This window comes from Camelus ferus, chromosome 7 (genome assembly GCF_009834535.1).
Source record: "Camelus ferus isolate YT-003-E chromosome 7, BCGSAC_Cfer_1.0, whole genome shotgun sequence".
Classification (NCBI taxonomy): Eukaryota; Metazoa; Chordata; class Mammalia; order Artiodactyla; family Camelidae; genus Camelus; species Camelus ferus.
In genome coordinates this window covers 16,622,675-16,641,175 of record NC_045702.1, presented here as the reverse complement: position 1 = coordinate 16,641,175, position 18,501 = coordinate 16,622,675, and the positions used below count along the sequence as shown (strand labels likewise).

General features: G+C 41.5%; 1 protein-coding gene across 2 annotated transcripts in view; it reads left to right on the top strand.

Annotated features, from left to right (window-relative positions):
* Positions 1–18,501, top strand: part of PARP12 (poly(ADP-ribose) polymerase family member 12) — a 39,339-nt gene that overhangs the window by 13,087 nt on the left and 7,751 nt on the right. Inside the window, exons 5-8 of one of the 2 annotated variants that reach the window (XM_032483489.1) lie at positions 904–1,027; positions 8,412–8,607; positions 12,536–12,677; positions 15,432–15,528. In XM_032483489.1, coding sequence (XP_032339380.1) covers positions 904–1,027; positions 8,412–8,607; positions 12,536–12,677; positions 15,432–15,528 — 559 coding nt within the window. Of the gene's footprint in view, positions 1–903; positions 1,028–8,411; positions 8,608–12,514; positions 12,678–15,431; positions 15,529–18,501 lie in introns of both variants that reach the window. The other variant, XM_032483488.1, reaches the window with a different exon arrangement.

The following is an 18,501-nucleotide window of genomic DNA, read 5'->3' as shown; positions in this document are numbered from 1 at the left end:
AGTCAGAGTATCTCTAATCTTTTTCTGGTTTTTTTTTTTTTACCCAAATAGAGGCATTGTACACCTTGTGCACAACACCTGATAGCATTTATCTTGCAGGTGTCAGTGTGCAGAGCTTTCCATCACTCTTCTTTCCTGTTTCTCTTTCGTCTCACAGCATCCCTCTGTAGGGATGTTCCAGAACCTCATAGGCTATTGAAAGGTGGAGGATGTGGGCAGCGTTCCAGGCTGGTTTGGGCCAAGGCAAGGCAGGCCAAAAGTGCTAGGAATGACAGAGGCCCGGGGAGCGCTGGGAAGGTGCAGGGGAGCAGTTGGCTGGAAATTGTAGATCTGGGCCATTGTGTGTATATGGATGGGGAAAGAGCAGTGAGTGTAATTCCTTCAGGGAGTGGGGTGTGTTGAGGGGTGAGTTAGTAGCCAGAAAGATCAAGGTGGGCTGGAACCACGCTGCTGACCCACATGTGGTAGGACCTACTGGGGTTGGGATGGTTCTAGTAGAGATGAACGGGGCCCTGTCTTTGGTGTGACTGCTGCCCTTCCACATGCCACATAAAATGCACAGGCAGACTGCCCCTGCAGGGGTGGAGCTTCTGACAGTCTCGTGATCAGCTTTTTTGCTATCATGAGATGAAGGTCATGCATAATGTAACGTACCAACATACATATTTAAAAAATCAGTTTAATGTCCTGAAAAACGAGAGACGTAAAAGGAAAATCTATATAATAAAATACATAGTATTTCAATACCTAAATGCTCAGGTTTGACTGCACTAAAAAAAGGCTCCTTCCCAGATTTCCAGAATGTTTCCAGGTCAGCAGGTAGCACCACACCCACTGAGAACTACAGGGCCAGGCCATGCTAATTATTGCCAGCATGCTTACTTCTTTATGTCTTTATTTCAGATAAGTGCAGTAGAGTCCATTTCCATTTGCCATATCGATGGCAAGTCTTGGATGGAGGCAAATGGAAGGATTTGCACAAAATGGAGCTCATTGAAGAGGCATATAGTGATCCCAGAAGAGACGGGTATGAAATCCATCACTTGTGTCTGCTTTGTGCGGTGTGTGTGGTGTGAAAATTGACACAGCGGGGTTCAGTTTTGATGGGCCTTGTTCACGTGCACACACACATACACACATGCACACACATACACACACACACAGAGTAAGCGGCCTAGTCTGGAGGTGTGAACTCTGGGCTTGAAAGTTAGAAGTTGACGTTCATGCTGGTGGTTGGTGCCTCTGTTCGCCCACCTTCCTCTCCTTTCAGGGAGGAGCCGTGGGGAGTGGAGAGGGTGGTACCAAGTGAGTTCTGAGTTATTTACTGCTGGGATGAATCATGTAAACATCTCCTCACTGATTAGTCCAGAGAAGCCAGAGGCAATCATTTGTGAAGTTTTAGCCTCTGTCTGTGAAGTTGTACAGCTGAACTGCTGTTGATTATTGTTCAGCCTTATTTATTTTTCTAAGTATGGCCTAGTATTTTCACTTAGTCAGTTCTGAGTAAATGGGAAAGTCCTGGGTAGCCTTATTTTCGAATACTTGTTTCTTGGATTGAACTTGCTAAAATATGTTGCCAAGACAAGAATTTGAGCCTGTTTTTTGAGAAGATAAAATAAATTTGCGCTTGGAATACAATTATGCGCAAATTGCTGCTGGTCTGGTAAAGTATGTGAAACAAATTATCCCCCTTAGGAAGATTAAATGGCTCACATAGCCACCCCTTACCGGTCTCCCCCTTCTCTTTCTCTTCCTTTTTCTGAGGCCTTAGAAGTTAAAATTGATATTCAGTGACTGTGCACAGATACTAAGTGTAGAGTTCAGTGGGTTTTGAGAAAGGCCTACACTCACATAGCCAACACTCTGATCCAGATGTGGATCATTTTCATCCCCCTCTCGCCCCCTTTCCGGTCAGTGACCACCTCGTAAACCACCACGGTTCCCACGTCTGTCCACACAGGTGGTCTTGCTTGTCCTTGAACCTTGTCTGAATGGAACTACACGGAGACTTCTCTGAGGGCTGACAGCCCCCTAGTGCAGGTGTGCACGGGCTTCTGTTGGCTAGATGCTCAGGGGTGAACCTGCTGGGAGGTAGCTGGTCCCTCCTCAGCTCCGCTCCACCAGGTGATGTCACATTGTTTTCCAAAGTGACACTGCTTTCCACCCTGTTAGTGGCCTGCAGTGACAGCTCCCCCACCTTGGTGTTGTCTGATGTCTGCACTTTTCCAGCCTGCAGTGTCAAATGGGGTCTCCGTTTGCACGTCCCTGCGTCCAAGTGAGGGAGAGGGTCTCTTCACATGGTCAGTGGCCGTTTGTGCTTCCTCTGCTGTGAAACGTCTGTCCTTGTAAGTTGCCCATTTTGTTGAGCAGGAAGGCTGTGTTTTTAGTTATTTAGTTTTAGGAATTCTTCTGGTTTCTGGATATTAAATGTGTGTTGAAAATAAATACATTCTTCCTGTCAGCTTATGGTACCCATTAGTGAAGAGAAATATTTATCCATATTTTCTTTTATAGTTTTATACTATGTGTCCTAAGGAATCTTTTTTATTCCAAGACCATAAGGAAATCTCCCTGAATTTTCTTTGAAAGTCTTAAATGTTTTAAAGACCATTTTAATCTCTCTTGGTGTGTGGTGAAGTATCCCATCAGTTTCATTCTTACCTAGCTGAATTACCAGTTTTTCCAAAGACCACTTTTAAAAAATTGATTTAATAAAAAATTTAAAAATTGTGACAAAATACACATAACAAAATTTACCATTTTAACCATTTTTAAGTGTAAAGTTCAGTGGCATTGAACATATATGTTCACATTTTTGTGTAGAGATCTCCACTGTTCATTTCCAGAAGTTAATTTATTTTTAAATCCACCAAAACTGAGCCAAATTTGGCAAAATGTTAACACACTTTATAACTTAATTTTGGACTCAGGTACCAGATACTCCTTTTGTAAGCAGGCCGTCTTTTCTGCACCTGTTTTCGGTGCTGCCTGTGTCGGGTGTTGAGTTAGCAAATACACACTTGTCTGTTTCCGGCCTCTTCCGTTTCAGTGCTCTGTGTTTCTCTGTGTCGTTACCACACTGTATCATCTGTAAGAGCTGTAAAGTAAGTTTGGTATCTGGTGAGGCAAATCCCCACCTGATTTTTCTTCATATTTTCTTGGCTCTTGGTCACTTGTTCCTCTTTAGAAATTTTAAAATCTGCTCACTGGTTTTCACAAAAAACCCTGCTATTATTTTTAAAAAATCTAAATTGGGGAGAATTGACATTATAATGATGCCTGAAACTTTCTATTCATACACGTAATAGCATCTCATTTAAATCTTTAATATCTTTCAGTAGTTCTGGAATTTTCTCCATTAACGTCTTGGATGTCTTTTGTTAGATTTTTTTTCTTTAGGGATCTATTAGCTTCTTCACTTCCTTTTTCAAAAAATTTTTTTTCCGGTTTTATTGAGATATAATTGACACTGTAGAAGTTTATGGTGTACAGATGATGACTTGACATATGTATATATTGCAAAATGATTACCACAATAATATTTAACATCCATCACCTCACATAGTTCCCAAAAAATTACTTATCTTGTGATGGAAGTGGTGATAGCTGGAAGATTATTCTTTCTTCTTTTTTCCCTAGTTTCAAAAGGAGTAAGTTTTGAATGTTTCTCCTTAAGCACAAGTGAATGTTCAGAACCATTGGTGTTACTAATAAATTCTAATTTTATTCCTAGTATGCCAGGAGTTTTTCAAAAATTGTGTATAGAAATTGAATCTTATTGAATACTATTTCTGTGTTAATTAAGAGCCCATGTTTTTTTCTCCTTTATGTGTTAATGTAGTAAATTATATTAATTTTCTAATGTTAAGTCTGTTGTGTTCCCAAGCCTGTCATCAATGTGTACATACACACACACAAACATACACATACACACACAATGCTGAATTTGGATTGCCAATATTTGATTTAAAATTCTTGCGTTTATGTTTAAATAAGATTGGTCTATAATTACTTTATTTTACCTTTGCCTGGTTTTTATCTTACGAAGTTCCTAACCTCATAAAAATGAGATTGGGATGGCTTCTTTTTCTATTCTCAAAAAGTTTATGTAAAATTAGAATTATTTTTTCCTGAATGATCATGTGTCTATAAAAAAATTCTAGGCCTGATGTTTAATTCCTGGAAAGATTTTGAACTACTGACCCAATTTCTTGTAATTATTAAAGGGCCCATCAAGTTTTCTGTTTTCCCTTGAGTCAGTTTTAGTAAGTTGCTATTTTTTCTATAAGTTTGTTCATTTTATTTTTTTTCAAACTCACTGTCATAAAGTTGCTTATAATACCACTTTTAGTGTCTATGCCATCTTTAATTTTGTCCCTTTTTGCCATTCTATTTTTTCTCCCTCTTTTTTTCTTAATCAGTCTTTCAGAGATGCACTAATTTTACTAATATTTTTTCCTTTTTAGAAGAACAAACTTTTATCCTTTGATCCATAGATTATATAACCCATGGTTTATTTCTAAGTGTATTTTTAAATTAATTAAAAAATTTAATTTTAAGTGAATTGCATTGTGGTCAAACTATATAATAACAGAGCCTTTGAATTTTGTTGAGACTTGCTTTATGGGTGTGGTACATGGCTAGTTTTGGTAAAGGTTCTATGTACATAAGACTTTTGGCTGTGGTTTTAGATGAAGTATGTTGATTGTGTGGTTCTAATCTGCTACATCCTTAATGATTTCTTTGTCTGCTTCTTGTATTAGTTACCCAGAAAGGTATGTTAAACTTCACTGTGAATTTGTCAGTTTCTCCTTGTAATTCAGTCAATTTTTATTTTACATATTTTAAAACTGTTAAGAAGTATACACAAGTATAACATTTTTACATTTCTAGTAAATTGAACCGGTTAGTAATATAAAGTGAATGCTTTTTATTTCTAGTAGTGCTTTTTGGCCATAAGTCTACTTCATTTGATATTAATAAACCTATGTCAGCATTCTTTTAGCTACTGTTCACTATTCTTTTACTTTCAAGCAATTTTGTTTCTATTTTAGGTGTATTTCCTGTAAACATCATAGAACTGGATATTTTTTCAGCTTGACAATTTTTGTCTTCTAATTGAAAATTATTTATTATGATTTATTCATTTATTGTGATTACCTATACATTTTGAATTTGTTTCTACTGTTTAACTTGGTTTTTGCTATTTGACTTGCTTTTTCTGTATTTCTTTCTCTTTGGGATCTTTTCTTTGGTGTTTTTTCCCTCATTTGATTTTCTCCCCCTCATCTACTAATTTGAAAGTTGTGTTGGTGAATTTCTGGTCTTTTTAGTGGTTACCTTGAAAAACAGACCCTTTAACTTAATAAACTTTAGGTTAACAACTTAAGCTAATCACAATTTTTATCATTCTCTCAAACAATAGAAGAATCTTTAATACTTGAATTTTGACTAGGTCCATTTAAACTTGTTTACTCCATGTGTGGATTTGGATAAATTACTTAGCCTTCCTGTGCCTCAGTTTCCTCATATATCAAGTAGATAAAATAATGGTTTCTACATCAAAGGATTATTGTGAGAATTAAAAGAATTAATATGCATAGAACACTCAGAACAATGCCAGGCATATAAAATGTACTATATAAATATTGCTTCTATTATTTTCTTAATCCCAGAAGTTAGAAATTAGCATTGTTCTATACAGTCAATAATTGTTTAAATTTAGACATTTACCATTTTGTTTTTTGCACACAATTCCTTTGTTCTTATGTTTCCTGGGGTCGTTTTCCTTTAAGTTCATCTCCTAGAAGTTAGTTCAGTGAGAGTCTAGTGACAGATATGTTTTCTGTTTGTCTGAAAGTTTCTTTATTTCATCCTCATTCTTGAAAGATAGCTTTATTGGGTATTTTCTCTCAGTTCTTCAAAGATTACTCCACTGTTTTTTCTGGCTTCCATTGCTCCTGTTTAGAAGTTAGCTGTTAATATAAATGTAGGTGTATTAGTTGTTTGGGCTGCCATAACAGAGTGCCACTTGGTGACTTGGTGACTTAAGAAAACAAGAATTTATCCCCCTCACAGTTCTGGAGCTAGAAGTCCAAAGTCAAGGTTCAGCAGGGCCACCTTCTGTCTGAAGACTCAACGGGAAGATACTTCCTTGCTTCTTCCTAGTTTCTGGTGCTGTTGGCAATCCTTAGTGTTCCTTGGCATTCCTTGGTTTATAGCTGCATTACTCTGATCTCTACCTTTGTTGTCTCATGGCTTTCTCCTTGTGTGTGTCTTTGTCTGTGTCCAGATTTGCCTTTTCTTATAAGGACACCAGTCATCGGATTGGGACCCACCCTGACTGAGTATGACTTCATCTTAACTTGATTACACCTGCAAAGACCTTATTTCCAAATGAGGTCACATGTACAGGTACCAAGGGTTAGGACTTGAATATATATCTTTTGCGAGGACACAGTTCAACCCATTATGGTAGGTAATCTCTTCTTTTTCTCTGACTGCTTTAAATATCTTTTTTTTTAAACTTTATTTTATTATTTTTAAAATTTATTATTATTTTTTTACAACCAAGGATGCTTTAAATATCTTGGCATTTTTGGTGCTACAGTTTCAGTAAGATCTGTTCATGTGTAGATTTATTTTTATTTAATCTACTTATAATTTGCTGTGCTTTCTGAGTGGGAGGCTTTATGTTTAGTCAGTTCTGGAAGCTCCTCAGCCATGATCTCTTCAAGTGTTGCTTCTCTGGACTTCTAATTAGACATATGTTAAGATCTTATTTATCTTTTCTGCTTTTTAGCTTCTCTCTCACTCTCTGCTGTATGTAGGGAAATTTCTTCACTTGGTCACCCAGTTCACCAGGTCAGCCTTGTCTGAGATGCAGTGTGTCCTATCTACTATGATTGAAAATTTTTAATTATTGTATTATTTACTTCTAAAGTTTCTGTTGTTTTTTTTCTTCAAATTTACCTGGTTAATTCTTATAGTTTCTTAATCCTTACTCATACTTTGATGCTCAGTTTAACTTTAAAAAACACTTTATACATATTGTATATCTGTATCCGAGAACAGTGATGTTTATTGTGTTTGGTGGACTGATTAGTTTTTGCTTATTTTTGCTTATGTGTCTTATTTCCACCTCTGTTTTCTGATTTATTTGTGACCTCACGTTTGCTGAAACTTGATCTGTGGAAGTTCTTTTGAGGCCTAGGTTGAAGGTGAATTCCTCCAGAGAGGATCTGTTTGCTTCTCTGGGAACTGAACTATGGGTCTTTAAAGTTAATTCTCACACAGGAAGTGTGAATCAGCTTAACTTGTGATGCCTGAGTGGTTTTTGAGTTCTCAGTGGAGGTTTTCGTCCTTTCCACCCAGAGCCAGTGCTGACACAGGCAGATTTCCTAGCTGACTCCCTTTGAAAGGCTGATTCCTTTCCCAGCCTCCCTTCACTAAGGGTGTGTAGTCTTTCGGATCATAGTTTTATGCAGACTTGTCTCTTTGGGGATTTTACCCCTGACCCTGTTCAGACCCTGCATTTGTTTCCTGTTTCCTCCTTACTGCGGAAAACAGGGCTCTTTGTCATTACTCATTGACATTGCCTTGGGACAGCCCACTGGCTTTGGTTACTCACTCACCTCTCTGGCTCCAGACCTTCCCTTCGCTCTTGGCGGTGCAGTATTTAGAAAGGGAGAGATCCTGGTGGCTCAGAGTGCAGCCTGTTCTGCCAGACTGCTTGACTTTAAACCCCAACTCTACCAACTTTAGCTTTTTGACCTTGGACAGGTTTCTTAACCTTCCTGGGCTTCTGTTTTCCCATCTGTGAAATGGAGATAAGTCTCAGCCTTGGCGTCAGGAAGACTTAATCCCTTAATATGTATAAAACACTTAGTACAAGGGCTGGCTTGCCCCACATACATTCAATATATGTTAACTATTTTTGGCTTTTTGGGATTTCTGTTTCTTGCCAGCTCAGCAGTGCATTGTAAAAAAAATTTTTGGGTGGTGGTAATTAGATTCTTATTCATTCATTTATGTATTTACTTAAGTGGAGGTACTGGGGATTGAACCCCGGACGTCGTGCATACTAAGCATGCTCTCTACCACTGAGCTATGTCCTCCCCACCAAGCAATGCATTTTAAAAAAGAATATTTTAACCAACATTTTCTGTGTAGTAAAATGAGTGTCATGATAACGAATTTCCCATGCTATCATGATTTTATTATTTTTGCACAGCAAAACTAATCTTAAAAAGCAGGTGTCCCCTCCTCCCACCACATTTTTTTTTAGCGTGCAGGTCACACGCATGTTCACATCTTCCAGCCAAGTGTCTAGAAGAGCATGGTGGAAGCTGAGGGGCCTGAGTTCATTTGGCTGGTGGAATTTTCAGTTGACATCTCGTGTTCTTTTGCAGGGTCACATGCACTGAGTCAGCCAGCAGCTTTCTCATTGGTTTTCTGAACTTTGACTCCATGACATTCGGTGCCACCCGGGCTCGCCGCCTTTCCACAGCCTCCTCAGTCACCAAACCTCCACATTTTATCCTCACCACTGACTGGGTTTGGTACTGGACCGATGAGTTTGGTTCTTGGCAGGAATATGGAAGACAAGTAAGTGTCATGGAAAGAGGGTGAGTGTTTCCTCCTCTGTGGTCTGTGATGGAGGAGCCTTTCCAAACACAGGCACAAGGATTGCTCTGGGGAGTCCCTGACAGAGCCGAAGTTCTCCAGATCCCCTTGTGACTTGCTTGCTTTGGGGGAATTACAACAAAACTGGATAATTTGGAGTGTATTTGTTTGAAGTTCCATCTTTGAAAAACAACAATCTGTTGGTTCATGAAAACTGAATGGCCTTAGTTGTAGTGAGGTCATGTTTGGTTAAATAGGGTAGAAAGATGCTTCTCTAACTGTTGAACAGATAATCCAGGGCAGGTGCCTGTGTGTGAAGCAATGTTGGTGTAGCTGTGGAATCAAGTTTAAGGCTTTTTGGAGCTGGCTTTCTGCAGCTTTACAGAAGGTAGGTAGGTAGGTGTATGAAAATTGACTTAATTCAGGTATTAATTTGTTATCTGGATTGAATAACTGCTGCTGTCAATTATTTGAAGATGTTCTTGGATGAGTCAGATTAAGGGGAGCCGCCTGGTCACTTGCAGAGGTACAAGTAATAAGGAGGTCTCCATTTCTATAGTGGCAACTTCTCCAGAATGTGGTCTAGTAGACATGTGTATTCTTCTGGGTTGTAACAGGCTCTGTTAAAGCTTCAGTTTCTTGTTCTTAACTGCACTTAGGATGTCTTTCTCTCTGGGAACTCTGTAATGTGAGCTTCATGAGGGCAAGGATCTTTGTCTCTCTTTTGTCACCAGTGTACCCCTATGCTGAGGACAGTGCTTGCACCTAGCAGGTCCTCAGGACGCAGACCCTGGCCAGTTGAAGGACAGAGTATTGTTGTACCCTGCCTGCTGGTCAGTTGGACATGGTCACTCTCAGCAGGTGACTTGAGCCTTCATTCTTCATCTCTGTTTCTTCCAGTGGTAACCTTTCCATGTTGACTGCTTCATCTGCCTATTTCCTGCCCATCTCCCTCTTCAGAGCATCCTGGGATTCCTTCTGTCTTTCCTTGATGTGTTCAGAGAGGCTCTCTAGCATCGCTCTCGGTTTGTCAGGAGCCGAGGGCGGGGCAGGGGGAGACCAAGCCTGGCGTTGAGGGGGGAGATGAGGATGAGCTTGTCACACTCCATGGTTGGAGCTTACCTGGGGTCGTCATGGGGAAACATGGAGCAGGCGAGAAGCCCCTAGCAGGTGTGATGCCGCTCACATTTTGTTTGGTGATTTGCCCTCCTTTTAGGGGCCGAGCAGGATGACACAGGACCCTGGGGACAACCCATGTGAAAGTAACATTTTCCTAGGTGACTTCAAAAGCTATGATGTCACAGCTTTGGGGACAGGGGCCCTTCTTCAACAACTCAACTTAGATTTTTCCCTTTTTCTTTTCTAGGCTACCATTCCTTTATTGCAGTGTAGTCGGAGTGCATCATTTAGAACACTGAGACTTTAGAACAGTGAGAATGTCTGGGAATGACCTGTACGTGGGTATTACCAACATACCACATGCTGGTGCATTCAGATGTGCGTGTGTGGACTCGGTGACTTACCGGCTGCGTGGTCTCATTTAGTACCAATGACTGGGCCCCCTCATGGGGTGACCTGCCCATCCCTTCCTTTCCCACACACTTCTGGTGTCACCCCATACTTGGATTTCTGTCTTAGTTTTCTGCTAATTGTCAGTTCAAGGCAGTTTTCCCTTGATTATCAGAAAAGCTAGGTTCTTCTCTGCCTGAGCTCAGGATGGACACCCGAATTTCAGGTCCAAATTGCCTCCACCCTGTGTTAATTGCATGGATGGCCATAACAAAGTGCCACAAGCTAGGTGGCTCAGAACAGCACTAGTATGTTGTCTCACAGCTCTGGAGGCTGGAAACTGAAATCCATGCATCAGCAGGGCCATGTTGTCTCTGAAACCTGTAGTGACCCCTTCCATTGTCTTTTCCTCGATTCTGGTAGTCCGCTGGTGACCTTTGGCATTCCTTGGTTGCATTTGCATCCCTCCAGTCTCTGCCTCCTCATCACACAGCATTCTTCACTTGGCCGTCCTCTTATAAGGATACTGGTCATATTGGTGAAAGGCCCACCCTACTATATGAGCTCATGGTAACTCATTGCACCTGCAATGACCCTGTTTCCGAATAAGGTCATGTTCTGAGGTACTGGGGGTTAAGACTTCAACATAGGTTTGAGGGGGTCACAGTTTAACCCATAACCTAATCTTGTGTATGAATGTGTTACTCTTCTTGGCCCACTGAATTTTCCTACAATGAACCTGACATCCCTGAGATGGTGGGCTCCAGGATATATTGCCCCGATCTGTATCCTTTCTGGATTATTCTTAACAGGCTTCTAGTATCGGCAGACCTTTTGCCTTACCCCCTTTCCTGTGATGTCTTTTGTGTTGATCTAAAAGCTCTGCCATTACCCCCACCCTGCTTTTGTACCGGAACAACCCAACCATCTCTGCTTTAAATGGAAAACCTCTACTGATTCCTTCACTTGCCAGAATCCAACTTCTGTTCCCATTGCTCGTTCATCTGGTCCCTGTTCACAGAACGCCTGCAGGAGTGGGGACCTGGCCAGGCGCAACCCTTGTCCTGCTGGAGATGCTGGCCAAGGGCACAGGTGCCAAATCCCATGGTGTTCCCAGCCTCCACCCAGGTGTGCCCACTCCCTCCTTCCTTTCTTTTCTTTCTTCAATTATTCATTTATTGGTTTTATAACATGCAAGTTTCATGTGTGCAACATTATATTTTGACTTCTGTCTGTACCACAGCATGCTCACCACCAAAGGCTTAGTTTCTATCCGTCATGACTTACCCATTTCATCCCCCCTCCACCTCCTTTCCCCTTTGGTTAACCACCACTCTGTTCTCTGTATCTCTGTGTTTTTGTTTTGTTTGATTGCTTGACTTTATTTTTTTTAAGTTTTTGTTTATTTTATTTAAAATTTTTTTATTGTGTCCCATGGGAGCCTCAGTCTCCTTTCTTGCTCCTCCTCTATCTCCTTCATGATCTTTTTTCTACTTCCCCTTGTGAAGGTTTGGGTTTCCCAGGATCTAGTCTATACCCCCTTTCTTCTGACATTGGTGGCCACCTTGAGTGATGCCAGTACCTCTGTCTCCACCAGATTCCTCTCTGAACTTCAGACGTGTGTGTCCGGGGATCCGCCCTGTATTTCTGTGGCACCTTTGCTTTTTGTTCCAGGCACTGTGCTATGTGCTCTCCTTGCCTTATTTTAACTGATTTCTCCAGCTCTTTGAGGACAGTGACTGTACAACGACATGGATATGAGTTAAGCTCTGTGATTATTCCTTTTAGAGAGTGGAGATCATAGAGGCTCAGAGGGGTTCATTCCCTTGCCAAGGTTGCAGAAGTAACAGATTTAGGAGCCAGGATTCAAACTGAGTCCATTCCAAAATTTTTGATATCCTGTAGATAATTGGAGAGAGGATAGGGGATCAAAATGGATAACTGAAAAAAATAGCAGAGCTCTCCAAAAAGACAACAGCAGGGAGGACTGAACTCTGATGAAAGGGTGGTGGGAACATAGGCCGGAAGAGGCAGCACTGCTTAGGCCTTCAATGAAGCCGCATTTGCGAACTCCCTGTTGACATTTCACCTTCAACCGAAGGGTGATGCCCACCATTACAAGTAATTTGCACGTCCCCCCTTCACTGCTCCCATGGCGGTTATCTGGGTAGCAGGGCCCATGTTTACTGTCCTCTGTTTTCCCTGAAACTTTTAGGAGGCAGTCGTGTCAGCTCTTACCCTGTGCCTCCCTCTCCTGCCACAGCCCAGTCCCCTGGTCCTCTCCGCTCTGCCTCCCCCAGGGCACAAATATCCACCAGGGCATGTCTGCAGGGTGACATGGATGGCCCCCAGCATCTGTCTTCTTCTCACCATCACCAAGTGTCTGGCTGTCCCTCCACAGGACATGGAGCACCCCACGACCAGCGTCAGCAGCAGCGATTTGGAGAAGGCCTACCTGGCGTACTGTACCCCGGGGGCTGCTGCCCAGGCAGCCACTATGATGTTCCAGGCCGGGAAGCACACATACGAGTTAGACTTCAAAGGTACTTCCTTACCTGCCGCCCCTACCCAGCAGGGCCTGGTCATCCGCGGGCTCTGCCTTTTCCACTTTAACCCTGGAGGAGCTCCATGCACAGTGAGGGCCAGGAAAGAGAGGGGCAGGGTGGTCCCTGCTCCTGAAGTGCTGAGTCTGGAAGGGGAGGTAGACCTGTCAACAGATGAGGCCGGCCAGTGAGATGCAGGAAAGGCGGCCTAGGGGAGTGAAGTGGGGACAGGAGCCCAGGTGTAGGGACAAGCAGCATTAGCAGGGGTGGTTGTCCCGTAGGCCATGGATGAGTCCCTCTGTGTCTGAGGGTTAACCTCAGTCCCTGTTCCTGGCGTGGCAGAGTCATTATCATCTTTTCTGTAGGCGCCTCACCATAGCCTGGTGGCCAGCTCAACACGTGGGAGACACACTTCAATTAAAAATTGCTGGGAAGCAGACTTTCATGTGCTCTGCTCGTGGTGTCCTGAATCTGGGCCTTAAATGGCTTATTCTAGTTGCCTTGACAGACAGACAGAAGCAGACCAAACACCCTTTGGTTAGGTTCTTCCAGTGGCTGATTTATGAGGAATTTTTTTTTTTTAAGTTTCAGATTTTTGTGGCTTCTCTCATGCCATTTCCACATGGATTTATCAGTTCATCCCTGTTCAGTTCAGTTTTGCATTTAAATTCATATTTTACACTCTGAATCCTCTGAATTTTCAGCACTTTTTAAGGAAATTAAGTGGGCCTGCCTTTAAGCAGTTTAATGTTGACTCTCTTTTTGTGGACCTTCTTCTATGTGGAAGGCAGCCAAGTGCCTTTGATGAGTTACCTTAAATTCACTTTATCTGTCCTGCTTTTAGCCAGTTGGTTTTGGTTGTGGTTTTGTAGCACTTGTGGTTTTGCTCTGAGTAGAATCGCTGCCCCCTCCATGTGCCTGTACAGAGAGCCTAAAATTTCCTCTGCTCTACAGCAAGGACTGCTCACCCGTCTTCAGTGTCTGCTGGGAGCGCCAGTCATCCAGTGAGGTGGTTTGCAATCCACAGTCTGATAAACACAAGTGCACCAGAGGAGACAGTGAGAAATGCATGAAACAATAAGTCAGGACTGGCCTGAAGGGCAGCTCTATCTAGCTAGCGCACGTCTGACTGCTCCCGACCACAGAAATATTTCTTTAAAGTATCTGGACGATATCAAAACAAATAAATCAGAAATGTCAGATACGTCCTTTATCATTCTCAGCCTAGGCAGCCACTGCCAGGGGGCAGAACCCCAAGGAGCTGGTGGGGAAGAGCACACGCAGCAGGTGACTGCAGCCTGGCTCCAGCTCACTCGGGCGGGCACTGGTTCTTTTGGATGTTTGTTGGTAGTTAACAGTAGCCACAGGAGAAGTTCTGAAGCGGGTTAACTTCCCCCTTCATCACTTCCCTGCTAGATACAGTGAAAGCAAATCTTAGACGCCAATCTGCCACTCACATTTATCAACTAAATACTTGTTGGGAAGCAAGTACGTTCTTAGAAACACACACAGCAGGCCAAATGACTTGTTCTGTAGCATCAGGGAAGACTTGGTTCTGTCCTTTTAGGGACTCCTGTCACAAAACAGCCACTCAAGACAAACGCCAAGATTCCAGAGGCAGAATTCCGAGACCTGCTAGCTGGTGTCAGTTGGGCGGAGTCCCCAAGGCTAGGGCTTGTTGAGGGACTTAGCCTAGTATATCCTCTGTAAGGGTAAATTAGGGGGGAGGCCTCATGTTTATCCCATCCGTGGGGTGGATGGGAATGGGTCTCAGACATATTTCGCCAGTCCACATATGTTGAATAACTTAATTTCACCACTAAAAAGCTCATTTGAAATTCATCACAGTGTTAATCCCCAGACCAATAAGAAAAACCTTGTTTAAGTAAGCTAATTAGCAGGGTATTGATGGGAGATTGAGTGATGGGTAACTGAAGGGGTTATGGTAGCTGTGTCTGGGTTTTGGGCTCCCAGTAGAATGTGGGGGACCTCTCCTCAGGTGTGCCCATTTTTGATGACTACCTGGGCTGTAGTGTGAGGTACACCTAGGTGATCACAGGGTGTATGCTCAAATACAGTAAGGTAAGTTCAGACATCTACAAATTAATACTAAAGTATTTTTCAAGTGAAAGAAAATTGTTTATACTGTAAGTGCAGAAAGTGATGCTTGACAGAGTTTTCCTGGTGAGCTGGGACATGTAATCTAACATGCAAGTATTGTGATTTGTCAACCCCCCACCCTCAGAATGAATCTGAGAATCTCTCAGGTGGACGTGGGGCAAGAATTTCATTTATTAAAGATAGAACAGGTTTTAAAAGGTTGAGAAATACTGCTACAGGGTAAGTTTAGTCAAATTTTAAAAAGTCTTATAAAAGTAAAAGTATTATATTAGCTATAAATCCCACTGGTTCAAGATGTGGTAATTCGATCTCAGGCTGGGCTGAAGTTTTTTATATCCAAGCTGGGAAAAACTGCTAAGCAAAATAATAATTTAAACAAGATTGGAAGGAGCAGTTTAAAAGCACTCATGTATAATTGATATGTCAATTACTAATCATTCATCCATTCATTAAACCCAGTCTCCTACAGATACCTGTTTTCTTTATGAATATTTGAAATGTGTAAAGCTGCCTTATTTTAACAGACTGATTGTGGGTTCTGACATTTGGATTAGCTTTCCAACCCATTTAATTTGTGTTTATAAAACATTGCCGTCCTATACGTGTCTGTGGGTATTTTTGTTCGTTTTTCAGCCTTCATTCAGAAAAACCTGGTCTATGGCACAGTCCGAAAAGTTTGCCGGAGACCCAAATATGTGTCTCCCCAGGATGTGAAGATAAAGCAAACGTGGTAGGTAGCTTTGGGGAACTTGTTACATAGTGTGTATGTCCGTTGGCGTGTGCTCTGCTGCAGGAACAGGAAACCTTCTCAGATTGGCTACAGCATTAAGAGGGTGAGTTGGTTTGCAAACTGATGCCCTGGTACTCTCTGCTTCTGTTTCCTGTGCCCTGTCCCCCTCTGTGTGTACTTGTGCTTTCCTTCACTTACTACCAAAGTGCTGCTATTTATATGAGTGATCTGTAAAAGGCTTGAGGATTCATGAAATGGGAAAGTCAGTGTCTACTACCACATTTCAAATAGAAAAGTATTAGCATGTATTATAAAGCTATAAAATGTAACATAAATTTATAAAAAGGTAAATGTTAATCATTCTAATGATGATGCAGATGCAATCAGTAAAGCATTAAATGATAAGCCAAACACAACATAGAGGAAAAAGATACCAAAAAAATCACTTCATTAGATATTTTATCTTTAAGTTGGCAAGTGGTGTTATTGAGACATGAAGGTATTCTTGTGCAAATTTTTCCGGAAGCTAAAAAGTTCTTTCTGAGTTTAGACTAATTTAGAGAATGATGAGGCAAAAGTAATAAATTAACTCCTAATATTTTTCTTTGTTTCCATCTTCAAGTGATTGTATCTTTTGTTTTATAACTTGGAGGAGATCTTCTTGAACAGCTCTTTGGGTTATTCTATTTTTTTTTTTTTTGTATATTTGTTTTTAGAGTAAGATTTTTTCCAGTGGTAGCAAACTGTGGTTTTTGTTTCTAACAAAGTATTTTAGGTTCCCCTCTGTCCTCTGGTTGTGTCACGTATGAGTGACAATTTCAGCTGCAGGGTCAGCTGTAGCCATTTGACTGCTGTCATGCATACTCCACTAGTTGGAAAGGTCTTGAACCAGAGAGAATTATCCTTGTGGGTAGAGACTTTATGATATGTAACTATAGGGTTGCTTGTTGTGATCTACAAGCCAGTCTAAACTTGAAGCCAGTTCGACAGCTTATCTTTTCAAGTGAATAATTGAGTCACAGACCTGAATTTTTGTAAATGGTGAAATAATGGAATACACCAAAAGTTATACAAATAAAGCCCCACTATTTTAGTACTTGAATATCGTGGAATACCCAAAACACCAAACACAGGTGCTGCAGGTGCTCATGGGACAGCTTCATCCCCAGAGTGGGGTCCTTTATGTCACAAACTACCAGAAGCCACTAGGGTAATTCCTGGCCTTGTAAGCATTTAGGAGCAGGGAGGCCCTCCTGTAGCTAATGGGGGCAAATGTGTGAACTTTTCACTGATCAGACCCCTCTGGGGCAGTAATTTTAAGCTTGAGGCAAGTGTGCTGGATTGGAGCTGGAGGGGAGGGGTCAGTTCTCTCCAAACCACACGGCCACTTACTTGGGGAGGGTGGCCTGGATGGTGGATGAGAGGTACCACAGTGCCCGTTAGTTTGGGTGTGGCACAGCCCAAGCTGGGACTGTAACCGGCGTGCTGTTAGTGGGCTGCCCCTTCCATTAGCTGGAGACATTTGGCTCATTTCTGTTTCATGGAGAACCGAGAGTGTTTCTGTTGGTCCTTTTAAGATTCACAGATAGACTTCAGTGGTTGTGTTTGTGGGGGCATGGCAAGGTCATTTAAAGGAGCTAGAGGGAAAAGGTGTTATCAGTCCAAGAAAAGAGAGCGCCTGTGAGTCTAACAAAGTAACCTCCTGGAGTTCCCCTCCCTGTACCCTTGTAGCCAGTGTGCCTCCCTTTCTCCCTATTAAAATTCATTTTTGACCATGTATAAAACATGACTTAAAAATCAAAACTATATGAAAAGGTATAGTCGGTAGTCAGTATCCTCCTCACTGTTACCTTCACAGTGATTCCATGATGGGTAACCATTTTCATCAATTTCTGGTTTACCTTCGCTATGTTTCTTTTTCCAAAAATGAGCAAATGCGTATACATAAAAAAGTATTTTCTTTTTTTCCTCTTCTTGCATAAAATATAACCTTCAGTATATTCTTTTCTGTACCTTTTGTTGTTCACTTAAAAATAGATCATCACTAGATTTAGCATGGTGATCATTTCACAGTATATACAAATTGGAAAAAAATAGATAATTACTCCCTTTCAGTTCATTGAAGTCTTCTGAATTCTGTTTCTGTCTTCATGGTTCTCTGTCATGTGTATGTACCATAGTTTATTTAATCTGTCCCCTTTCAAGGGATTTTTTTTTGCATTTTTTTCAATCTTTTGCTATTATAACACCATAAAGGATGTCTAGTGTATGTGCTATTTCATATTTGTGGGGGTGAGTCATCAGGTTAGAGTCCTACTAAGTAAGTGCACGTTCCTCTTAATGAGGCTGAACTGCTATGCACTCACCCCATAATGTGTGGGGTGCCTGTTTCCCTTAGCCTTGCCAACATAGCGAGTCATCGAGCTCTTGGATTTTTGCTATTCTCATGAGTGAGGTTTAATATTTTTTCCTAACATGAAGGGCCAGTTTCCTTTATTTTTCTGTGGACTGTTGGTCTTTTCACCTGTTCTTCTATTAACCTTTTGGTAGTTTTCTTACATATTAAGATTCTTAACTATTGGGGAGATAAGCCCTCGGTTTGTTAAATAAATTGCAATTTTTTTCTTTGTCGTTTGTGTTTTGACTTTGTCTATGAAGTATCTTGCCATGCAGAATTATTTCTTGTTTATTTAGTTAAATGTATCAGTCTCTTCTATGGATTGCTTGTGGATTTAGAGTTTTGGTTAAATGTGAGTAATCGTACTCCTGGACATCATTTTTGATTCTTTCCCTATCCAGAGCCTGCCTGAGGCATGGTTTAGAAAAATCCGTCTGCTTTCTGAGACTGGACTTCTTTTGTTGTCACTCTACTTACTTTTCCGGGGGCCACAGCAGACACCACATATCAGAAATAAGAGTGGTTATTTTGGTTAAATTCAGACTAAGGTATGAGTGATTCAGGATCTCCCCTCT